General features: G+C 39.0%; 1 protein-coding gene across 2 annotated transcripts; it reads right to left on the reverse strand.

Moving 5' to 3' along the window:
* Positions 1 to 1,977: 1,977 nt before the first annotated feature.
* On the reverse strand, positions 1,978 to 21,102 carry pitx3 (paired-like homeodomain 3). Of its 2 annotated transcripts, none has more exons than XM_020626741.3 (4): positions 20,874 to 21,102; positions 12,293 to 12,410; positions 6,971 to 7,176; positions 1,978 to 3,484 (listed from the first exon to the last, which is right to left on the reverse strand). In XM_020626741.3, the coding sequence occupies exons 2-4, from the start codon at positions 12,399 to 12,401 to the stop codon at positions 2,915 to 2,917; spliced, it is 885 nt and encodes a 294-aa protein (XP_020482397.1). In that variant the 5' UTR covers positions 12,402 to 12,410; positions 20,874 to 21,102; the 3' UTR covers positions 1,978 to 2,914. The 2 variants fall into 2 exon arrangements, with proteins under 2 accessions (XP_020482397.1, XP_065815826.1); XM_065959754.1 differs by lacking the exon at positions 20,874 to 21,102 and adding an exon at positions 17,201 to 17,358.
* Between the last annotated feature and the right edge of the window lie 848 nt (positions 21,103 to 21,950).

Consider the following 21,950-nt stretch of genomic DNA (forward strand, 5'->3'; position numbering starts at 1 on the left):
AGGGTCACCAGGAGAATACTGCTGCTGTCAGATCAGAGAGTTCATGTGGATCTTCTCTCTGCCGCTTTTCTCTCTTAGAAGTCTGTTTTTAAACACACTCTGTTTTTAATAAAACCATTCAATCTATCATTGTCAGCCTGAACACATTTGAAATTACACAAATTGATATTAACGTCTCCAATCGATGATATATGAGGCAGAACTTTGGATTATTGATGTATATTTTAAACTACAAATGTCCTAGATATGTGTGGATCCTTTAACTTCATCCTTTACTTTTTTTTCTATCCAAACATTTTGATCAGACTCCAGACAAACATGAAATAATGTTTTTGTCAAAATAAATAATTATATATGTTCAGAATGCCACATAAAACAGCTTTATTATGTTATCCTGCTCTCCAGCTAATATTAAAGAATAATCAAAAAACAGTGTCCAATTGTGATGTTATATGTTATTGCATATACTCTGACAAGTCTGAATTTACAGAGATTAGACTTTACCTGAGTTTTTTTTAGCATTAATCAGAGGGCTGGTTATCAAATCTCCCAGAGATAATCTAAAAATGGTTGAAAGTGTTGTGAGTTAATAATTCTGTCAATGTTCCACATGTGTCAACACACTTAAGACTCAAACCTGCTTTAATCTGATGTATATTGTTTGGATTTGGTGCACAGCAGCAGGTTTGATACAGGTATTCTTCAGGCCGTTCTGATTATTTGCTCTGGTCCGAGGTTACAGTCTTTCTGAGTTTGTATTTTTGCATGTTAACACATAGCTACCACTGATGACAGTTTATATTTACGATATGAAGTCGAGATTTACATCTCTTTTGGAAAACTTTGATGTTTTTTTCACTGAGTTTAGTTGGAGAATTTAGTCTTTCTAATATGGAGACGTCTTTGTAACCCTGCTCTTTCACATGCCTTTGAAAAATATATTATTGTCAACAAATTATAGAAAAATGTGAAATTATTAAATTTGTCTATTTGTTGTTCAAAAGACAAAATGTTATTTTTCATTCAGATGAAGGAGTTGAGACTTTCATCTCTACATTTTTACACTCTGTCAGAGGAAGATTCAAATCACAGACTCAAAAACGTTTATTCCAACATAGTTATAATTTTTGGCAACGCAGTTTACTTGTAGTTATTTTAGTAAGTGGACAAACATTGAGTCATACGATTGTTTGTCAAACCACCAATTTTCCCTGATATGAAAAGTAATTTTTAAACAGTTTTTTTAATAAATCATTTTGTCGAATTATTCTCTCGTCTTTTCACTTCAGCTTTAAAACCTTTCCAGTCAGTTGTCTTCGACGAGAACACATTCACAAGGATTCATTTAAATATTTCATGTTGTTTCATTCAGCCGTATAAGTCAAGTTAAAGCTGTAATATCTGATGAAGAATATGTGTGGATTTATTGACTGCAGAATTGATGATTTATTAGATTCCCCCCCCATGAAAAAACAATTAAAAAAATGCTAAGTGACTAAAAATACGATTTTGTAGAATTCACGTAGAAATCAGTGTAAAGAAAAAAAACAACAACAGCGGAAATGTCGGAGCAATAAACAGTTGCAGGGGCTGATGGGGATTGATGGGCTGCTAACCCCTCGTTTGGGCTCCGCTGGGACACCTCGCTCCTTGAAGGCTCTTATGTAATCCTGGCGCTGCCTCTGTGAATTCCTGCTGTGTTACTGGATAGCCTGCGGTTAGCGCTCGGAGTGTAGGTCAAACATATCAGAGAGCGGCATCGGGAACATCTATATCTCCCTCCAGCCCACTACTCTCTTTTATCGTTGCGCAAGTGTTGCCATGGAAGTGAGTTGAGGTTTCCATGGTGCTGTGCTCATTGTTGTGAGGACATCATGTTTTGGCCTGTGGTACACCAGTGGCTATAGATATAGATAAGTGATACTGAAGGACATGTACCAATCTGCTCAATGTCAAAGGCAATTTGTAGTTCATAAAAACGGTTCCTTTAATTGTTTCTTTAATGAGACAAAGCAGGCTACATCGGGAAAAAAAAGCTTGTTTCTTTTTTTTTTTGTTATGACAACTGCACTCTTACATACATTTTTTTTTTTTACAGTCATGGACTCCCTTTGTATAACAGCACACAAATCTATATAGTCAATGGCTTTTTAGTTTTACTTGAAAAAAAATCTTGCTGATATTCTGTTATATGACTAAATTGTTGTTTTTGTGTTTCACCACTTGAGGTTAATGTGTTCACTCTCCACCCTCCCCTCACCCAAGCAGACCTTTGACATATGACCTTCCATGGGGAGAAGAATTCACCAAAAAGTCTCAAGTTCCTAAAGGATGTGCTCATAGCACATCAACCTAGGGCCTTTTGCTTTTGAAGAACATGCTTTTCTCATCATTAAAGTACGTTTTCATATATTTTTTTGTCACATACAAAACAGAAAAAAGTCCATTATATACATCCTCCATTTCTCCCGCATTGCAACCACAGGTCCGTTTTCCTGCCATAGAAGCAAAGATCACATTTGGTATCATGGGCCAAGATGTTGACCACCAGTCCAGTTGAAGCATCCATGTTTTATTTACCCTTGATTTCTACGTTTACTCTAATCATGCAGTTCAAAAGAAGGAAAAAAAAGTGGATTATAATCTTTAGAAATCCTTTGAAGCAGTTGGTCAGTTCAGCGACAAAGTCTCACAATCTGGAGAGAATTCCTTTGAAGCACGGTGGTCCATCTGGGCGTGTCTACTTGTTTGTTTGTCAGTTTTAAAGGTTATTCTGAGAGTACCATCAAAACACAATCCGCCAGCCTGCATCACATCTGGCAGTTTACAGATGGAACTGAGGAGATGTTAGCTTGGGTGATAGTGGACTTACAGCTGGTCGGTTGGGTCAGGGGTCCTCGTTGAAGCTGCTCCTTCATACCGGCCGGTCCACAGCATATTGGCAGGGGCTCAGGTTGGACACGGGGTTCTGCACTGCTGGATAAGCGAAGTTGGCGTGCTGCTTGGCCTTGAGCCGCAGACTGGCCAGGCTGGAGTTGCAGGTGTCTCTGTACATATAGGGACTAGCTGTGGTGGCGTAAGGGCATGTGGCTGCTGTCACTGCTACTGAGTTGAGTGCCGACGGGCTGTTGAGGTTGTTGAGGTTGCCCAGGTTGTTGAGCCCTGTAGTTGGAACACCAGCCACCGCTGAGGGCACCATGCTGGAGGCCATGTTCATGGAGGGGATGGAGCTGGGGGGTGAGAACATTGGCTGGGATGACAGAGGGCTTACATTCATTGAGTTAAAGAACGGGAAGCTCTTGGCGGAGAGCGGGCTGCTTGCTAGGCTCTTGGTGGCCCAGTTGTTGTAGGAGTAGCCCGTGTACATGTCATCGTAGGGCTGCATGAGTCCGTTGAACTGGGCTCCAAAGCCGTTTTTGCATAACTCTGCCTGCTGGTTCCTCTCCCGCTTTCTCCACTTGGCACGCCGGTTCTTGAACCATACCTAGGAAAGCCAAAAAGAAAACAAAAATTTGAGTCTATAATTTCAAATGTTCTAACAAGCCTTGACTCAGATTACCTGGTCGACCACATATCTTGACTTTTAAATGTGGATACAGGTTATATATATATATATATATATATATATATATATATTTGAACAAAAATTAACGTCCCAGCAATAGTGCAGTGGTGAGTAGTGCAACCATGCAGAGATGATATTGCTGTTATATTGTATTATTTTGTGAAATTAGTGGCTCTCAAGTTGACATTTATTTGTCTTAGGAAAATGTATATACAGGAATATATAAATTCAACAATAACCCTAGCTGTGGTCACTTCTCATTATTTATTCAATTTTACTGTAACTGTGAGCATTGTAGAGAAGATTGTCTGAGCGACAAAAGTTGTTGATACACATTCGTAACATTAGTTCTAAAGACTAAGTCAAGATTTTTTTGTGCTTTGTTTTTTTTTTTTTGTTAAAGTAAATCTAGGAGTGCCCCTTCTAAGAAGACCTGTTTTTTATAAGTGGTCAGCCATTCAATACACACCAATAACAGCTGATTGGATGCCATGATAGATAAGTCAGATTAGATTCAAAGTTGACAAACAGCAGTCTGAGTCAGTAAGATATATGAAGCAAAATGTGAACACTTCCTGCTATAAGGGACCTGCACACAGCATGAATTATTTTTGCCCAATTGTCAATTAAAAGGCAGAGAGAACATTAAGTTTATTTATAATTCAGATGTCTTTTTTGCCAACAATTATAATATAGTTGCTGAGGCTGTTATTTACCTCTAGACACAAAGTGTCAGAAGTCAACACATTTCTAGTCTTCAACCCACTGAGTCAGACTACCCTAACTTCTCTCAAATATTCTCAGTCTGACTGTGTGCAGATGCATCGAGAATTTTCCGAAAGACATACTGATCCCAGAAAGAAAGTTGAAGTGTCTCGTCAAACAGTCATTTTAGGAGAGGCTTATTAAAACTAATCAATGACTTATTTGAAGAGCGAGATCACAATGAAGGAAATGTCAGAGAAAGAAATTTTGCTCATTTGTCGTTCTTCGGTCCTATATTTGGAGGAAATTAAGTGGATTAAAGCTTTAGTGGAAAAATCTTTCTAGAGGGTTTTAGAAATTAAAAACATTTCATTTCTAACAGTTTTAATTTTTTTACTTTTAAAGGAAGTCTTCTCCAGACAGCTCCATGTCATCTGTTTACACTCATGTATTTATTTCACATTAAAACTAATTGGTATCAAATGTTTTTCTATCTATTTCACACTGATGAATCTTATTGAAGTCCTGCGTTGATACTCAGCCGTCTCTCTGCTCCCTCGCCATGCATGCAGAGTATCATCCAGTCCTCGGTTATTATAGTAACAGAATGCTGTTGACCATTAATATGAGTATAAAGTACATGACTCTGAGTTTTCCATTCCAGTTACAGCAGGGGAAAGTCCACGGCAGACGACAGAAGCTACCCAATCTTTTTCATGACTCTGCGGCAATGCTGTTTCCAGGTTTGTGGTAAAGGCTTGGGATTATTCAGTTGCTCGTCTGCAGCTCTTTTTTTTTTTTATAAACCAGTAATAGGGTTCATTGATAGCACGAGAGTTTCATCAAATAATATCTTAAAAAGCTCCAACATTAACTGATGTCAGATTGTATGACGTAACCAAAGAGCTCTGATGATGTCTGCTTCAAAGCATGTTGGCCAACATGTGAGAGTCACATAGATTGTAATCCTTATATTTTTGTACATTACAGAAAGTATGTGACTTAAAGCTCCAGTGGGGAGTTTTTAGCTGGTTATGAAAAAGACTGAAATTTAAACTGATGCCTGTATATGACCGACAATAAAACTAGACCGTCACCAACAAGACTGTCCATGTTTTGATGAAGGAAGTGACACAGGGAGCAGGCTGCTGATAAAGCAACAATATATATACAATTTATATACTCCCAGGATGATTCGAATTATTGATTATTGTAACATTAGCATCACACCTTGGTAGTGATATGTCTCTTTTAGTGCTAATAAGCTAATGATAGCATATGAGCAGGCTAAACTATTTGGCGATTGTGGTTAATATAACCTCTGCACTCTGGTAACCTGTAACATATAGCCATTTTTACGGCCTAATGGTAAAAGTGTTTCAGTCAAGTCGTGAACAAAATGTCATCAAAGTCGCAAAGAAACTTCACAATAGATCAATTCAATAGATCACACCAAGTGTCCCTATAGAGCCTCAGTGGAGTGTCATCAGTATATTCCATCAGACTATAACTTTGATGATTAACAACACCTCTGTGACAAATCCCATGAATCAATGTGACAGGTGAAGTATTTTGAGCATGAAGGAATCTGGGGTTGGAAAAGGCCACTGATAGACATTAAGTAGGAGACATTGTGCAGACTGTTGTCCTTTCAAAATAACAACCAAGAGTGTGAGCTATGTGACCTTTCAACCAGCCAACATTAATTTGATCCATTGCTTGTCGGGCAGGCCAGCGATTGTATTGTCGTCCATCAGAATGTGTGTCCTCCTGCTCCATATAGATACAATGACTAAACCACTGTGTGTGGGCAACCTCGGCTTCACCCCTGACTTTTACATTTAGTGTGTGAACTTCAGCTACAGTGAAATGGAATACGGCATCATACCTAATACAGAAAACATTGAATTTCTCAATTTTTAAAAAACATTTCTCACATATCTTATGGTAAGCTAATTGTGTCCTGTATTTTACTTGTGATTTTATAAAGTTAAAGCCAGTTTTAAAGGCTAGTAAAGACTGATCAGTTTGTTACAGCTACTAAAGGCTTTGATCAAACATGATGAAAGAGGTCAGCCTTAAAACAAAAAGGGTTTCTTATTCCTGCCACCTCGTAAGTTTCAAAGCAGGGTTTAAAAGAATAAATTCTGATCATTTACAAACACATAGTTGCTTACTTTCATTTCCTTCTTTTTCTTTGAGTTAGCTGCTACGGTAACTGCTGGTGGGTCGCACACATCAACCATCTTCTAAAAGACCACACCCCTGTCCTGTCACCCTCACTAACCCATTCACACAGACATCAATTCTTACAGCACCATCTTTATTGCTCCCTCATTTTGTCTTTACAACCCTTTCCCCTTATGAAGGCTGTTCAAAAGGGGGTATAGTCTTCCTCAGAGGATGATGCTTCTGAGGCCTTAATCCAACAACATCATACCTTCTAATGAGAAGATTTCATGAAGCCAAAAGACTGCCAGGGAGTCCAGATGGAGTAACAATTTAATGTGGTCAAAGTTGGATGAAAGATTTTCCAGCTGCGGAGTCAGAGTGATGGCTGGTTTTTTTTTTTTTTGCCTGCTCTGTATCTCTCCATTCTGAATACAATTTCACAACAAGAGAGTATAGGACTTCACGCCTGCAATCAGCTGCTGTAGTCAAAATGAAAACTGTCAGGTGCAGAGCTGTGTGTGTACCCACCCTGACGCGGGCCTCTGTGAGGTTGGTCCACACTGCGATCTCCTCTCTGGTGCTCATGTCGGGGTAGCGGTTTCTCTGGAAGGTGGCCTCCAGCTCCTGGAGCTGCTGGCTGGTGAAGTGAGTCCTCTGCCGCCGCTGCTTCTTCTTCAGAGAGCCGTCCTCAGCGCTCGACTCATCCAGCTGATTCTGGTGGGATTTCTCTGTGTCTGCAGGCACAGAGGCAGGAAATGTTAGATTAGGGCAATGGGAGGGGCAGCTAAGAAAAACACTTTTTACATAAAACTTTATGACTATAGTATTAAATACTGACAACTCAGCAAACCTCAAACTGTGGATGAAGACAATATAATGTGTGTTAAAGCTCTGGAAAAACTATAATGAAGACCTCCAGTTCAAACCTCCCTCATCATTTCGTTTAAATAGTTCAGAGAATTTATTGAAATAAACTGTGAATACAAATTGAGAACAAACTATCGTTTCAATATTATCAAGGTTTATTATTATTTAATCATAAAAACAGTATCAATTTTTAGTATCATCAATGGATAATTTGAAGATGGTTTACTGACACACTGCATAATACTGCAAACATCGTAGGTGTGCATTCACAATCACAATGTTGTGAATAAGAAGACAACAATAAAGTGAACGAGAATGTGAAAAAAGGAAGAAATAAAATAGCAACTGAAGTTAATCAATTCTAGCTAGCGTGGACTTTTGCAAGAACAGGTCATTGAAAGTGAGCAAGAAGATTGTTATTGTTTTTTGTACTTGTCAACATTTTAAAGTTAGAGACATTTAGAGATAGTTGATGATGCAGTTACTAACTTGTTTGACTCAGTACACTGAGGGGGCTGGATCAACCCATTATTAGGCAACACGCATAATAGGGACACATTTATGTAGTGTGTAACAGAGAATCACAGAATACACAATATTTCAAAAGACAACACTAGACCCCTCATCAAACCAGAAAAGTCATGTGTTGTGCCTAAGTGACACATACATGATTTTAAAAACAGATCTGCAATTAAGTTAATTGACAAAATGATCGTCACCCAGTAAACCCAGAGACTTCAGGTTATAGCTTTGTCGGCCATGCCTCCCTCTCCCAGTGAGGCAGAGCTGTGATCATTGCATAATTAATCCCAAAGCCATTGACTTGTTTGTGCACCACAGAAATGCTTAAAGGGAGACAGCGGTTATTTAGCTTCAAAAACAAAAACATATCCTGATTAAATTAACAATTAGAAGTCCATATCGTCAAATCTGAAAGATAATCTGTATCGTATAAGTAACATGTGATTCAAGTATTTCAAGTAGAGGTGCTCATTATAACTTAATATCATCTTTCATGTCATTTCAATAATTCAGTATTTCAGTGCCTCTCTGGTTAAAGTGGACACATTGTTGATAACGTTGGGTAGTTTCACGTTTACAAATCATTCCTGAGTTTATCATCACTGTGTTTGATACAGAAACCAATCATTCACAGGCTTACTCTAGTTAGTGTTTTTGTCAACATTTTACTCATGACATGTAGTGGTGTAAAGATAGTATATGATAGAAAATCTATTTTTTTACTTAACTTCAGGCACAATTTGCCTCTGCATGAAGTCAAAATGTAAACATGTAAAGTTTGTTTTGGATGAACTGCTTAAAGCTTTACAATGACAAAGCATTGTGGAAATCCCTTTTTTAACACAGATATCATAGTTAACATGAATAAATAATTCCTTAAACGTTTATTCCTTCAAATGTCTTAAATTTAGGCTCTATTATATATTTGGTTTCCACATGTCCTTCTGTGCTTTGACTATAAGACTGCCCAGGTAGGTTAGAATAAATGTTGTCAATTAAGAGTACATATAACAACTTAATATCATCAGTGTATTTCCTATAGTCAGTCCCATATTTCATTATAAACGAGCTCCTTCATAGCATACAAAGAGACTTGTACAATTGTTACCGGAGTGTTCAATAGATATTAGGGGAAAACGTCACTCAAACCGAGTAAGGATGCACCTAAAAGCAAATCTGCTTATTTCCCTGTACAGTCTGAATGAATGAAAAGAACTATAAGCACATCCTTTATCAATAAGAAAAAAGTCCATTATTCTGACACTTTCAGTCTGCCTCATTGCATCAGCACTATCCAAACTATGCTGAAAGCGATGGATGATAACGTCAGATCAAACACGATGTGAAATCTCTCCGCCCCACTGGACGGGTGTGACGTTGCCAGGAGAGAGCGATTCCAAACACTGCATTACGTTCAAAGATGTGCAGGAGCACTGAGTGATTGCATTTGGCCCCCAGCGCAGCCACTTTAAAGGACCACACATCCATGTTATGTCTGCCAGGGCTCCTCTCACTCCTGCAATTTAAGGACCTCACAGAAAGAAGTGAAATTAGTTGGCCAGCTAATCCTGCGGATCAGGCTTTTGTGACTCGGGCAAGTTGGGCTCTGTTTGGCGAGGGCTTAGCTCTCCGAGCAGCTCCAAATGATCAGCAGGGTTTAAAAAGAGGCTCCGCAGGGCCACCAGCAAAACCAATAAGGGCCAGAGCCAGGCTGTTATCTGGCAGTAAACTGACACTGGGTAAGCTGTCACTTAAGGCCAAAGTCTATCACAATACAGAGGAAAGGGCAGCAATGCGCTGAGCAACAATAGGAGCAATCTGACTGATAATGTGCCGACATGACAGAGCTGTTCCAGGTCAGCTTCTCAGAGGGATTTAACCTGGAAAACAACGGCGATGAGAGGCTTTTAACCAAATCACTTTTCAGCATCTAAAAAAACAACAAAAGAATATATTCACAGAACATGAGCTGCAGTTGTCTTGTACACATCATTAAAAAGGAATAGTGAGGATGTATGACAAAAGGAGATTTATTTTTTGAGAACAATCTGTTAAACCAGCTCTCAAGGGTTAAAATCAAAGTCAGCTTTTTACAGGCGCTCTGCCTTTTATTTCAGAGAGAACGCTTTTAATAAAGAGCCACATTGTGGATCATTCAGTGATGGGTGTGAGGTTTTCCTTTGCCTGAGGCACGGGTGTCAGTCCGGTGTGGTAAGGTGTGGCAGCCAGAAAGTGCTTCAGTACTAATGAGATTCAAAGATGTGCTTTGTTTGTGTTATAAAGACGGGAAAATGGCAACAATAAGCTGTCATAAAGTAGAGTATAAAAGCAATGATGTTCTTGAAAGGGAAATCACCCTGTGGATAAAAGTGTTCCCTCCATATTGTTTCCCTCTGCTTTTAAAGGGAAAACAGATTCACATAAAGCCTGGTCATCTTTGGAAAAGTCAATTTTTTTTTTACTGCCACAAAGTGATGTCACAATGGGGCTATTTCCTGGAATCCTCTGCGTGTGAAAAGACTGAGCTCAGACATCTCAAAATGCAACCCCGTATGCAGCACTTTTTCAGAATTTTGATTTATTTTTTCCAAGACTGCAGTGATTTCATTTAGGGAGAGAAATGTTAAAGCCTTCAAATACTTTTCAATGTATTAGCCTAAGTAAAATTTAAAAATATAAATCATCTAAAGTTTTATTGAACAAAACATTCAATACAAATCTAAATCACTGGGGATTTATTAATGTGAATCTACTGTATGGATTTGATTATTAAACATATAAATTAGTTTTATAGTTAGAAATAAATCATAATAATAAGGGCACCATTTGAATGACTAGACATTATAACCAGAACTTCCTGAAGTGGTATTCCTTAGATCATGGTTTTACGTTTTAAATCCATCCAATCCAACCAGAGAAATGTTACGGACATATCTGTCATCGAAGGATTTATGTACAAAGTGTCTCTGTTTGTTTCTCCTCTTCTGTTTAATCCATCTGACATTAAGACCCAATGAAAAGCAGCAGTACACCTGAAGAAGAGACATGGTTCATAGACAGCACATCATAAATTCTCTGAGACTATATGAGCTACTTGAGTCCCTCTTAAGAAGTCTGCAGCAGCAGGAGGAGGAACATGAAAGCATTTTTAGACCGAAATAGTTTGTGTTTGACAGTTTGTTACGACTGGATTTCTAACCACACACGCTTTAGCAATAAGATTAGGTTACACACACATAAACACACACACCACCAGATAGTCCTGCAGATTGACAGAGAGGTGGAGGGCGTGTTATATTTTATATTAACTAAATGTATATTAGATAATATAATAATCATCCATGAGATCATTATTTCATCATTTCATCATTATTTGATCATATAGGACCTCAGTATGCGTGATGTAAACAGCATTTAGCCTACATCAGTGTGATTGAGCAGTCCACCAATCAAGACTCAGCATTTATGAAGGCTAATTAGAAACGTGTACGACCTCTTGTTATCGCGTGACTTACGTTTCGATAACAGCACTGAATATGATAAAACAACAAAGAATATCCAAACCATGACCACGACAAGGATAAAAACAGTAAGTGGACGTTGAGTCATCACTTTGTTATAGGCCACTTTAAATAACTATTCCTTTTTATTATGTATTTAGATTAGGCTATATTGTTGATTAAACGTGGTGAAATTACGATTATAATCGAATCAATTTGACGGTTTTTTAAAATAATCATTTCTCCAAGAGTGCTGAATGAAGGCTAATAATGTGAGCTGACTCTGCTTGCAGCTCTCAGGAGAAATAAGTTTGTCTCGATTGGAATACATTTTCATATTCAAAGTCAGATGAATAATGTGGTATTAGAGGCCATCAGCTGCGCCTGAGGCAGAGAGGCTGCTGTGTAAAGACAGAAAATAAAGCTCCAATTAACCAGTCCACGTAGCAAAGACGTTTACGAGTGGAATCATGCACATCCCTTTTCAGTTTAAATAATGGAAATGAGCTTAAGCTAAAAGAAAACGACTGATCGCAGTGTAGTAGGTTGTTTTTCTTCTTCTTGATTCTAGATGCAACGCAATGCAGTAATACTGTAAAAATATACCGACTGCAAAATCTAATATTAAAAGAAAAAATAATTAGTTTGCATATTCATAATTCATTAAAGCTATTGCAAAGAAATTCGCTGCTATTTCGGATTATTATTATTATTAGGGTATTATTATTATTATGATTATTACTATTATTATTATTATGTAGGCTACTTGCCTTTATTAAAATTATTATGTTTAGTTTAGAAGTTTGTGTTCGTTTACTTCAATGCTGCTCTGTTAATATTAGGCCCACGTAGGCTATAGCAGGCCTAGATGTGATGACTCGGGCCTAAAGTTTTCTTTAAAAAAAAAAAAAAGGAAACAGTCTATATTATGCACAAAGCCCAGGGTGAGGTGGGAACTGACCGCTGGTGTCCTGGCCTTTACATCCCGGCTCGTGCTGCGGGGTCCCGGAGTCAGAGAGCGACAGCGCCGGGCTGCGGGCTTCACTGTCAGTCAGCAGGTTAAAATCCATAACCAGGCTCTGCAAACACACATAAACACAACACGTTAGAGGACTCACGTGCTCTGTGGGCAACATCATCAACATCAACAATTACATACTCGCATCGTTATTTCCTGCTGTTTTGGGATCATTTAGGCTATTTGTTTGATCGCCAGTGATCGTGCCTTTAGAGACATTCAGAAAAGTATTGTGTGTAGGCCTATACACGTTCCTGTTGAAAACCACAACGCTGCACACATGCACTATTGTCTTCTCACTCCGGATCACTCCGCGCCTTCACACACACAACGTGTCCCACAAGACGCTATTCCTTAACTCAGTAAAACCTCTAAACCCCTCTCACTGTCCTACTGCTTCAATGAAGACGAGGGTAATAAGGAAGGGATGACATCGTTGGTAATGCTTTCATTTCAGTCCGCAGAAAGCGTTTAAACATGGACTCATGTTTGGTTGCACAGGGTTTGGCCTGTCAGACATCAAGTTGATATTCTGATTCTGTTTGTTGGAACTTTCTTTGCAGCCTCACAGAAAAAAAAAATGTTGACAATACTCAGGCCTTGGAAGAGTTCTGCAACCTCCAAGCAAACAAAAACACAGATTTACTCTTAGGTTGTTGTGTGCTTAAACACAGACATAACACAGGCATATTGTTGAGGATGATGCCCCACTATTTGAATAATTGTTCTACATTTTTCCATGGTTTTGAGTAAAAGAATGCTGACCTTTTGTCCCCCATGCACCAAAATAAGAACAGACCTTGTTTTCCTGCAGATAACTGATTTTTAGATGTAAGTTTCATTTATTGAAATGACGATGCCTTCGTTTGATGTGGCTCCGTGTGTGTATTTGTTTAACTTGGCAGCACATTCTGCTTCTATTTTCTCCTCCATCTTTCCATTCAGCCCAGGTTGTGGTTGTAATCCCGATCCCTTTATACGAGCCTGACATAAGCAGCTATAACAGGACCTGCCCTGAGTTGACTCTATTTTGGGCTACGTGGGGAGAGCAATTGAGTTATTGCTGTAAAATACATGATGACATTTTAGAGGCCAATTCCAGCCGCTGCGATAGAACTGTTGCTCAATGGAGGTCAAAAATAGCTGCTGGTTTATTTATCCGAGGGCAGTTCACACCTTGAATATATTGGGGCGTTCAAACACACACACCTAATACACTCCATCCAAGATGATGTAGTGTTGGGATGATTTATAGCTACTATGCTTTGGAAGTCCAAAAGAAGCATATCATCTGTAAATATTTCATCAGAAATGCTATTAAATGATGTAGGAAGTAAAGGAAGGTAACGCCCTTTAAAAATGTATTTCAAAAAAGTCAGACAAGTTTCAGTATCAAATGTAGGAAACATGTCGACATGGAAGAATAAAAGAGTTTAAACAGGCGTTAAGTGAAGGCTCAGCCAACCTAAACTGTGCGTGCAGTTACTGTTTACCCTCCTTTTCTGTTTACCTTTGCATTTCCCAGAACAGTGGCTGAGTAAAACCCAAAGTTTACAGGTTTAGAGGAGAGTCTTAAGGCAGCTGTGGGCTACAATGAGTCCATGTCATCAAAGATTTAAAAAGGCGATAAACCTCATCCCTGAAAATCAAACAGTGACTCGGAGTCGGGTATTAGGCTCCCTGGCTGCCTGTTTGGACGCAGTGTGCCGTCAGGTTAGGGAGGGGGGTTGGTTATACTTGGATGCAGCAAATGTAGTTTTTTCAGGGGTAAGACACAATTGTCAACCCGCCCTAACACCCACCCACCAAATCTTTTTGCCTCTGGAGTATGCACCCCCACCCCCCCACCCCCCCCCCTCCCCCAGCAGAGTTTCCCCGTGGCCTGTTTGCCACCATACCAGCCCTTTGTGTGCCAGTCACATGTGACTTCTGCCGGGGTTAAATCTGAATCCTGGCAGGGGCGAAGGCAGGGTTCTGAGAATGGCATGGCATCAAACACCCCCCTCTCAATCCCACAGAGACTCACACACACACACACACACACACACACACACACACACACACACACACACAGACACACCACATTGTACAACTGGATTGAACTCTTGAACCAGACTCACAGTCGACATTTCACGTTGCTGAAATGACATTATTTCCCTCTGCGCTCTTTGGACATCAATTTATCCTTAAATTGAATTCTACTCAAATTTCTTTCAATAGCACATTTCATACAGACGTCCATTCAATGTGTTTAACAGAGAGCCCCGAAATTAATCTACGAAAAAAACCTCATAGGCTGAAACCTTGAGCAGCACCGGGCTTATTGGTGGGCGTCTATCTGACTGGAATGGATGAGCATTTAAAGACCGTTTCAGCCACTCCAAATATGTTAGAGCTGACAATGGTAAATCCTCTCACTGAAAGTCTTAATGAAAGAAGAAGAGGATCTGTGTTCTTAGAAATAAAATAATTGCAGTTAATAAGTGAGATGTCCGTATCCAATCACAGCAGATGAATGTCCTCCAATAATCTGGTTCTGCCTGTCAAAAGGAAAATGTGCCATGCTCTGTTGCCAAGTGATAGCTTGTTAAAGTTAGCTTTTTCCAAAATATTTTTCAAAGATCATAGTCCTGACCTGCTCAATTTGTAAAATATCATGTCAGAATTTATTCAGTAAATTTGATCTAAATAGATTCAAAATGTATTGTTTGATTTAGTGACATATATTTGGTTGATTTGTTTCTAAGTGATGTTCTTGTGCTATATATTCAATAATGATCTATTTGTCTACTTTGTCGCAGTCCTCAAGGAGAGCACCAGCTCTGTTTAAGTCTCAAGTTACAGTACAACTTTGAAGTGAACAAATTTAATAAAACATATAATCATGTTAAATGAAGTGAATACATTTAAAGGTTCACTTTCCTGTTTGTGATTTCTTGACTTTTGTTTTTTGCTCTTATCTCAAACTTATCTCAAAAAGATATTTGTAAGCTTGATTAAAATCTTTTTTTTCACATCTTGAACACTAATTGAAACTGAAGTCCTCCCGTTGACAAAGTCATACAATGTATTAAAAATATTACATGCCACACAGATTTCTCATTGGTATTGGTCTGACGGAGTTTGTCCTTCTTCACTGTAAAACTTCTCGTAGAAAAAACAGACTTCCACTTTAGAGAAAGCTTCAAACACTAAAAACACACGAGGATACAAGACAGAAAATGTATGAAATTGTAAAACCATATATATCAATACATTAACACACACAAGCTAGAAACAATTCCAACCTCTCCATATATTACAATATCCATCACAATATATCCTCTGATACTTGTGTGCAATAACATTCAAAACTTACTTGGTGCAATAACATGTTGAACTTTTATACACTGTGCGCATGACAGTTTTTTTTTTCTCTATAACTGTGAATGTTCAGACTCCATTTGTTACAACTGCAGCTCTGCTTCGGCTCCTCAAAGATTTAATAGTGCATGAAATCTTGTGTACTGTGTGCTCTTTCTGCCTATACTTGCTCTTTAGTGTAACACTGAACACATGTCCGTTGTGGGAAAAATAAAGGTTTATCTCATCTTATCCTATTACTTAAACCATCCACTTCATTTTTTTTACTTAAAAAAAAAAAAAAACAACATATGGAGGCAATTTACTAATTTGCTCTCGAAGCAGCTCCCACTGAGCTGCACTCCTCCTCTCTCAGTAAGTTCAATGATGTGAACTTGGCACACAAACACTGTAAGTTATTAAAGTTTTCCCTTAAACTCTCCCTGACCCCCACTTAACATTGTGTCAGTGACTCCGACAAAGCATCATAATGCTGCACTAAAGCCAACCTGCATATTCTGATTAAAGGGTTAGCACCTTATTACCACTGAATCTCTGTGACATCTGAGAGGTGAGTCCACGTTTTCTTCCATCGAACACATCTGCAAACTTATTCCAGCCGCAACAAACATCGCTTCAGCGGCCTCCAAAAAGAAAAAATGCTGTCCTTTGCACATTTTAGATTTGTCACTGCTAACAAAAGTGCCTTTAGAGAAAGACATTTGCATCTGTTTTTTGTTGAGCATCCGTGAGAATGATCAGAGCTTTTCCCAAAGATTAGGAGACAGGAAAATGAGTATTCTTCTGTCGGCCAGAGGCTCTGGGAAGGAAAAAAAAAAAAGACGCGAGACAAGAAGGATCAGATCGACTCTCCCAGAAGAGAGATTACCTCAGTAAGCACGCTCCCTCTGTGTTGGTGCGTCGGATTAATGAGCCTCTGATATGGATTTGTGGGTTAAAGTTGACATGTGGGTCAGAAAGATCGGTTTTCCCTTCTTCATAGCCGCACAAATATTGTTGCATTTTTTTGCCTCTTTTTGTAGTTGAACAACTAAATAACAGCAAATGTTCTGTCTGGTATTGGATTTCAAAGGGTGCTTTGAAAATGTGACCTATTTATGTACATGTATTTGTTTTTAGTACTGATTTTAAAGCACAGTAAAACTGGAATCCTTTATCTTACGTTTATTATACTTTGTGTTTAAGCCTTTAAAACAACCCTGTACCCTGACAATTCAGCATTTATGATCTGATAGATCAAGATAAAATGCTACTCATCGGGCACACATCAGCAACAGACATGTGACCTTTGCTGCTTGACATCTTTAAAGAAAGGTTAAAAATGTGTTTATATATCATTTTGATTGAGGAAAAAACAGAAGTTTCTCTTATTTCAAAGTAACAAAACTAAAAAAAAATGAAGCAGCAAGAAACAAATGACACACACCAGCAAACTGTTGAATTGTTTTGAAGAAGAGATCATAAAGTGTTGGTTAAAAGCAGCGTTACCTGTGTTGGATAAAGCTGTTTTTTGGTTTTTTTTTTTTAGGGTTTTAAAAGCAAAGACCTCCACAAACAAGTCCCGTGGCTGCTGGATCAGGTCAGTCAGGGTAGTCGCCTGCCTGACAGAGCAACAGCTGTCCCTTTGTGAAGTCTAGTCGCAGCAAGGTTCAGTATTTTGGTCAGAAATATGAATGTGAGCCAGTCCGGGGGGGGACTTGATCCACTGTGGCAGTGATGGATGGACAGGCAGCCTGGTGTCAATGTGGTGCTGAGAGGCCGGCTGGCTTTGGCAGTGAGGGGCGTGTGGGTGATGCAAGCCAGTCATTTTGTCCAGAACAAGGTGTCAGTAACCCCCCCCCCCCCCCCCCCCCCCCATTTTAAATACACATAGAGCAGGGGCGCCACATGATTATATTTCCAAAATCAAGAGCCCTTCTCCCCCCTCCCGGTGAGCTCAGTATGACCAACAAGCTAACACCGAGCTAACAAGCATACTTAGAAGACAGGCACATTGATCATAGTAATAATGAAAGAATATCTGTGCTTGTGTGCTCTGCCGTAAAGTTTATGAAAATCTAAATAAATAAATAAACTGAAGGGCCAACCCTCCTCTTCCTGTATGGCTCAGACTATTTCCTGGCGCACCTGTGCCACTATAGCAGTCACCTCTGCACCCCCACATCCACCTGACACGCTGTTCCGCCGCCTCTGTGCGCTGAAATAAAGCCTAAAACATCGTTTGGATGGTGTTGCGTGTTTACTTTTTCTGCTGCTGGCCTCCTGTTCAGAAAGTGGACGCAAATCAACAGCAAGGCGTGAGTCTCCGGTTTGCATTAGCTGGAGCGCTTTGCATAAGCATGCGCCCGGTGACACGGTTCTCATTAAAATATATATATCTGGTGATTATAATATAAAACATAATGATGGAGGCAAAAAAAAAAAAAAAAAAATCCTCTCATTTTTTCGGGAGATTGCGCGGGTCCATCTGGCGGTGCGCGCGGCAGCTTGCTTGCATTTCCACGGACTGCAGGCATTATCCCGGGAATTATTCATAAACGCGACGAGAATTAATTCCCGGGATTAAGAGTTGATTAAGATGTGTGTCACTTTGCTGTCTGAGAACTTATTAAGGGCCTCCTCGAAGAGGCAGCAGATGGAATTTCAGTCCAATGTTTGTAGATGTTAATTTCTGCCCTCCTATAACAGACATTTGCATATGATTGAAGAGAGAGGCCGCGCGCTCCTGCAGCACAGTGATTAACAGAGAGAGAGAGAAGTTATTACCACGGACCAAAAAAATACACTGATCTGATTTGACTCTGTCAGCGAAACGGAGGTCTTAATTATTGATAGGAAATTAAAAGATTATAAAATAAACAGAACTAGAATCATTTGATCATAATATTTTAGGTTTGTAGGTTAACAATGAAGGGATTCACGGCTGAAGCTGTGCGCTGTTATTGAGAATGTGAATTAAGGAATTTTAAGTGTTTTTCCTTTTCCTTTTATTTATTTATTTATTTTAGCTAGCCTATTTATTGATTGATTTGATGAATGAATTGAACTGACTACTGCTTTTAAAAAAATGCACACATTGGGCTGTAACTTCCGGGCTTTGTTAGCCTATATTGTGATTTCACAGGTTGGCTAGTTAAGGTCAAATGCAGCTTCCCTTCTTCAGATTCGTATTGAAGCATATTTGTTTGTTATAAAAATCAAAATCAGATTGTTTTTTTATATTTATATAATAAAATAAAATAAAGTGATGGAACATTTTTTAAATGAAATAAATATATACATGTGTTTATCTGACGAATAGAGACACTGTGATGCGTTAGTGTTTGGCCTCGTAGGCCATGGCCTTCAGTCTCGCCTCTGTTACACTGGGTTTGATAGGCTAATAATTAAAAGAGAGAGATTTACATTGCACCCTGAGGCCAAACGAGAACTTCGATCATACAAATCTTATTTTCATACGTCCTGACCGACGGGACAGATGCAAAAGAGGCCAGCCTTCTTACTGAAGGCCTCCTGAAAAGGGATCTAAACAGGTGATTTGTCAAGAGTTACTCTGCCTTAACTGTTATTTTAAAAGAATAAATAATTAAAGATAGGTACATTGATAAAAACAAATCCAAAATAAATTCTTTAGTTAGAAAAAAGCAGCACAGACCTTACAATGCTGAGTTTATTGGTGGTAAAAAAAAAAATAAAATCAAAAAAAATCAACCATAAAATGAATAATTAATAAAAATAAATCGCGTCTTGTGGGCCCCAAAAGGGGTTTAAAACTCCATTTTAAATGTCTAACGACAATAGGCTTATTTCTATGCACGTCTATATTTAATTGACAAAAGAATGAAAATGGATGCTGGGTTAAACAATGAAATGAATTCGGTCTCACGAAAAAAAAAACTAAAAACTAAAAAGAAAGAAACATTTAGGATAAAGAAAATTCCATGGCGAGATTTGCTTTTCGAGGCTCCACCTGGAAATATTACATTTTAATTTATTATTTTCTTGTTTGCAAAATATTTATCTTAATGTTATTGTCAAAGTCAAGACTGAACAACCTTAATATTAAAACGTCAAAATACAGGAACATTTTAAGTCCTAATGTTTGTAAAAAATAAAAATAAAAAAAGGGGACGAAAACAATAGCCTATAAAGTCATGGATGTGCGATTGCTGAGTGTGTATTTGTGCGTGTCTGTGACCGTGTGTATGGGAGGTTGGAGTTCGGGAAGGGGGGGGGGGGGGGGGGGGGGGGTTACTGCTCTGTTTTTCTGTCCGTGGTCTCCTGTGGCCCCGGCAGCCACCTGCCACCTATCAATTTCACTAACATCCCCAAATATTTTGACCTCCCAAATATTTTCACAACGTCCGCCTCTGCAAAGTCTTACAATTCTGGGGGAAACAAACGAAGGAACATGCCATTGAGGGCCTTAAACAACAAGAGGAAAACTGATTTTTTTTCTAGGCCTGGAAGCGCAGCTTAACCAAGTTACCTAAATTACTTTTTCCTACCTATATAGGCTAGGCTATATGGATGATTCATTGATACAGGACGGCTTTGATAACTGATGGTTACGAAATCACGGCATTGTGTTAGGCTACTAAAAAAAACAAAAAACTAAGCAAAGCCAAAATGACACTGCAGAGTCTTTGCTTGAAATATTTTGTTTTTCGATAACGCAGATGTGTCTTTAAGATGAGTTAAAATAGTCCCATAAAATTGTAATAATGTAATGTATATTTTTCTTGAATCGGAGACACCAATTTTGACACACACACACACACACACACACACACACACACACACACACACACACACACACACACACACACACACACATTCATAACGTGTCGCATTCAGCATCATGCGTGCTCCATGGACGCACACCCAAAAACAAACTGCTGCTTTTACTTTTTTTTCTGTTTCGAGTCACATCCAGAGCACTTCAATGCTGACAGCTGTTCTTCAATTAGTACATAAATAACATGGCGCTGATGGGATAACGAAAAGCTTCTTATTAAACATTAGAAGAGAGTTAAAGAAGTCACTGCTTTAGATTTGTTTCAGCTTTTACACACAACTAAAAACGCACTGGATACGCACCCAGACGCACACAAACAAAACAAGAGGAAAGAACAGAAACAGTGTGGTTATTGGCACTTACATCGAATCCCGGTCTGGTTATATTAATCCGTAGAAAAGGCAAAGAGCTTCGCTGCAGGCTGATGGGTAAGTTGGCCTCAGGTTTGCTGGTGACATGGACAAAAAGTTCCCCGGTGTTTCAAAAAGTCAGAAAAAAAGCTTCAGTCAGTTTCCTTTTTTTCTCCTCTTCTTCTTCCCTCTGTGCTGTCAGACATGAAGGCTGTCGAGGAGTGAGGCTTGATCCCCACACATAGTATAGGGTTGGAGAGGGGAGGTGCGGGGAGGGGGGGGGGGGTTGACTTCATGCTAAATATTGTGTGTGACAGGTCCACTGTAGAAAGGACGTCCCCCTATCTCTTTCTCTCTGTCTTTCACTCTCTCTCTCTCTCCCTCTTTTTTTTTGCGCGCACATGGGGCACATACCCACGTAGGCTACACACTACTGCAAACACACACTTCCCAAAGTCCCTCCCCCTCCCTCACCTATTGGCTCTCTGTCTACAAATACACTCTCCATCTCTTTCTCCTTGCAGCCTCCTGGACATTTTTTATTGACAAACTCTTGTCGTTAAGCATGGAAAGGTGGGGACTTTATATTGATACTTAAATCTAAAAATGTATTTTTTTTTGTTTTAGCCTTTTTTATTATTCTTTGATGTTCATGCAAAACCTTAGCCACAAATCCAATTGTACAGCCATGGGGGAGATCACTTCCTTTGTTATCAGCTGGACCACTTTTGACAGCGTTCCAATGGAAGCAACATCTAAAATTTGATAAGGAATCAAAGGGATTCAGAAAAGATACAATTAAAAATATATAGCCTAGCTGTATCTTAGAAAACTGAGATTTGAAAGTGGAAGGCTAAATACTATTTAGGGAAGAAAAGGAAACTGTGAGCACTGAATGTAGGCTATCATTTGATTCAGTCAAACTTCAAATAAAAAAAAAACAAACACATTTTTTCAAATTGTCACTGGTCTACATTATGTTTGCATTTCAAATGTAGTTCACATTGGTGAAGTCTAGCAAAAAAACTCATCGAGTTGCTGTCAGGTCTTCTAAATCCTAATGGTACCAGCTGGCTGTGTGAAGCCTGGA

This window comes from Labrus bergylta, chromosome 10 (genome assembly GCF_963930695.1).
Source record: "Labrus bergylta chromosome 10, fLabBer1.1, whole genome shotgun sequence".
Classification (NCBI taxonomy): domain Eukaryota; kingdom Metazoa; phylum Chordata; class Actinopteri; order Labriformes; family Labridae; genus Labrus; species Labrus bergylta.